Below are 3,476 nucleotides of genomic sequence, written 5' to 3'. Positions count from 1 at the left end.
GTATATAAATAAATTAGAAATTACATTTGTTGATAAGTTAATTTTGTAAATTATTTTTGTTTTAAAAAAATGTGAGTAGGTTTTGGTCGACCATTCTTATTGAGTGTTGTATCTGAGCCGATGGACCCAATTTTTTATAAATATTTATATTAAATCAATTTTTATACCATTTATTATTATTAATGAGCTGTATAGGCCACTGAATAAGTACAATTTTTATTTATTAATATTGAGCCAATCAAGCAATTTTGTATAATATTTTACATGTTAAATAATCACAGTCGATCATAATTACATACTGAACATATTCAGTTATTATTATATTCCCCGGTGAACAAGCCAGCCCTTTAATATTAAGAGCACTTCCTGCACCAAAATATTGTATGCACGCCGAAGTAATTCTATAAAAAGTACAACCGAATATGACTATGTAAGCAACAAATAATTTATAATAGAATTACATTTGATTGGTGTTAAGCAGTTGTTAAACAGTTAAACTAATTCGTTATAATAAATTCAAACAACGCCGTACATTATTATTAAACGTACCTACCCTAAATTTAATAATAAATGACTAAACATTTTGAAAATCTTTTAAATTCAAGTAAGTAATTATAACGTATAGTAATAATGTAATTGTTCTTCGAATGAAACATAATATTTTATTCCATTTCTTTTGTTTGTGTAGAGTTGGAATTCAGCAATACAGTCACAACCGAGTATGACATGTTCATCACCTGCAAATTATGATTAAACGTTTTAATTAGTATACAATCAAAAACAGTTTTTAAAACACAAAGAGCAACATTCTCTAGCTATATGAGGAGATAAGATTTAAGAAGTCTACAAATCAAAATCTTCATTAATTATTATTTAAGGTGTTTTCCGTCCATAATGATTACTTTTAGTTTTTAATCTCAATCATGAGATTCAATTAAATATTTATTTTATAATATTGGTGAATATCGGAGGATTCGTTTGAATATTTTTTCATATTCAGAACTATTTATCATCCGGATGTGCATAACTTGGAAACATAAAATAATATTTTTATTTCCATTTTGAATTCATAATTATCATATTATATCTTATATACCACTTAACTATCTGCATACGTTGCATACGTATATGAATATATTTGATAACAGTAAATAGTCGCGTACCTTAGAGAACATTTCTAGATTAACGATTGAAATTGGCGTGATTTTCATCAATCGCTGATGGGCCGCGTTCATTTTCATTGTCGCCAACAGTGTCCTTTTGAACTTTATACTCATCGCAGTCCAATTACTACTGTACAGTCCGAAATTCACCACATTTTTCTGATAAAATATTCGAATGATGTACCATGTTTATTACATGGAAACGTTTCGACTTGCAGTGACATATTGTTACTTTAGTTATTTTACCTTTGTTTCAATGTGATTGAACGCGTAGCAGTAAATGTAAAGTTCAATAGTAAGAGAGGCCATGCCGGAGAAAAATTTCAAAATCGGTAACGATTTAATCGACCAACCCGTGAAATACATCTTGATTAAAATTTAAAGGTGAAAAAAAATTATTTCCTATTTCATTAATAAAATAATATGCATATCGAAAAATACTTACCAATAGGGTGAGGTATATTAATGTAATTACCAAGAACGAACCGTTTACTATTTGAACTAGGATTACCGGCTGAACGATGTCGAAAAAATCATTGAATTTCCTATAAAAATACGCGGTAAAATAAGAACACGACGATGATATTGCGTTGGTAATCAAAATGTTTCATGTTATATCGAATTGATACATAGATTTGATTCGATATTAGTGTTTAATAATTATTTGAACAAGATTTTATACTCACATCATTATACGTTGATTATCTTTAATGTGTAGTATCAAGTTATCATAGTGATCCAGCTCGAATCCATCGTTATTTTCACGAATGCCTGCGAACGTGTTGAAAAATATTACGTATATATGTGTATCATCCGTTTTGGTTCGTACATTAAAGTTTGGGCGGAGACGGAATGTGGAAAAAAACGACATGAGTTTAACAAGATTAATAAACGGGTACGGAAGATAACGACGAGAATGATCTAAAATGACTATCATCGGGCTCTGTGCACAATGTACTTCAGGGCCGTCAAGAAAACGATGATAACACCTGCGTGGCACGGACGCTCGCAGAAACGTAGCTCATGGAGGTGGGGAGTTTCCAATTGTACGCTGGGCGCCCCGATACGAGCCGACACCGGCTGTGTGTATAAAAAAAAATTCTCGTTCCATTACCGACGCGTATAAAACTCAGGAGGGTAATACGTCCCGCGTTCCTGCCCCTGTGACGTTCCAACCCCATCGGTGCACACTTACCAGAGTGGCGATGCGGCGACGGCGACCATGCGAGCTTCTCGTAAGCGGCCGCGATGGTGTGGAACTGGGCGTTGAGCACGAAGCACATGGTGACCAGGTAGCAGTCGAACAGCGCCCAGAAGAACACGTTGACGGTGATCAGGAACACCTCGATCGCGTAGACGACGGCCCAGACGGCCGTCGCGTTGTACACGGCCACGGGCAACGGCGTCCACAGGTTGTTGACGTTCATGCGGTACTCGGCCATGGTGCCGTCGCCATTGGCCACCGGCACGCGGTCGTCCGTCAGCCACGGGATCGCGATCCATATGGCCAGCGTCTGGTAGCTAACCGCGACGAACGCGCGGAGCAGCGCGCGCAGCAGCGACCCGGCGCGCCGCAGCTCCGACTCGTCCCGGCCGGCGCACGTGATGAACGCGTACCGGGCCACGTGCAACGTGTCCCATATCAGGTCCGCGTTCGCCACCATCACGTGGCCCTTGTACACGGACAGCGTGCCGCACACCACCAGCATGGCCATGTTGATGAACCGCTGCAGGTCGCCGGCCGCGAAGTACAGCCCGAACAGCTGCGTGGACTGGAACGCGAGCGCCAGCAGCAGCACGGCCCGCAGCACGGGCCGGTACCGCTTGCCCGGCCGCAGCAGCTGGTACAGCCCGATGGCCTTGAACAGGAGCACGTCCACCGCGGTCTCCGCGTCGTCCACGTCCCGCGCTCCGTCCCTGAACGGTGCACGCGCGCGTTAGCGACCCCCTGGCCACCGGTCGGAGCACGGAGCCTCCGGAACGAAGACACCGGGCCGGTGGCAGGGCGCGAGAGAACGGGAAACGCGACGGGTTCTCCCTACAACTACGGACCGAGTGTTAGCTCTTGGAGCTGCTCTCACGAGACGCAGGGGTTCGGCGTTCTCGTGTCGACGTGTACTGGATCGTCTAATGAGCGGGTAAGAGACCAACGGCCCCGGGGCAACATGACGCTCTGCGACGACGCGCCTGATGTCCCATCAATCACCTTGGTCGAATAGGAGTTTGTCCTGAGGTCATCCTCAGGTAGGGCTGTATTTCGATGTGTTAGGACGACCCTTAATAATGTACAATAGGAAATAGCTGGACACTGTA

The 3,476-nt window shown here is 42.1% G+C and overlaps 1 protein-coding gene across 1 annotated transcript; it reads right to left on the bottom strand.

The window, feature by feature from the left end:
• Positions 1-662: 662 nt before the first annotated feature.
• Positions 663-2,878, bottom strand: LOC112690536 (odorant receptor 46a-like). Its single transcript, XM_025564571.1, has 6 exons — positions 2,359-2,878; positions 1,850-1,934; positions 1,609-1,708; positions 1,410-1,529; positions 1,164-1,322; positions 663-737 (listed from the first exon to the last, which is right to left on the bottom strand). Exons 1-6 carry the CDS (start codon positions 2,876-2,878, stop codon positions 663-665), a joined length of 1,059 nt encoding a protein of 352 aa, XP_025420356.1.
• Positions 2,879-3,476: the final 598 nt, after the last annotated feature.

This window comes from Sipha flava, unplaced genomic scaffold, assembly GCF_003268045.1.
Source record: "Sipha flava isolate LNK unplaced genomic scaffold, YSA_version1 50_pilon_pilon, whole genome shotgun sequence".
Lineage (NCBI taxonomy): Eukaryota > Metazoa > Arthropoda > Insecta > Hemiptera > Aphididae > Sipha > Sipha flava.
Note: the sequence above shows the minus strand (reverse complement) of the source record. Positions and strands in the feature narration are given on the sequence as shown.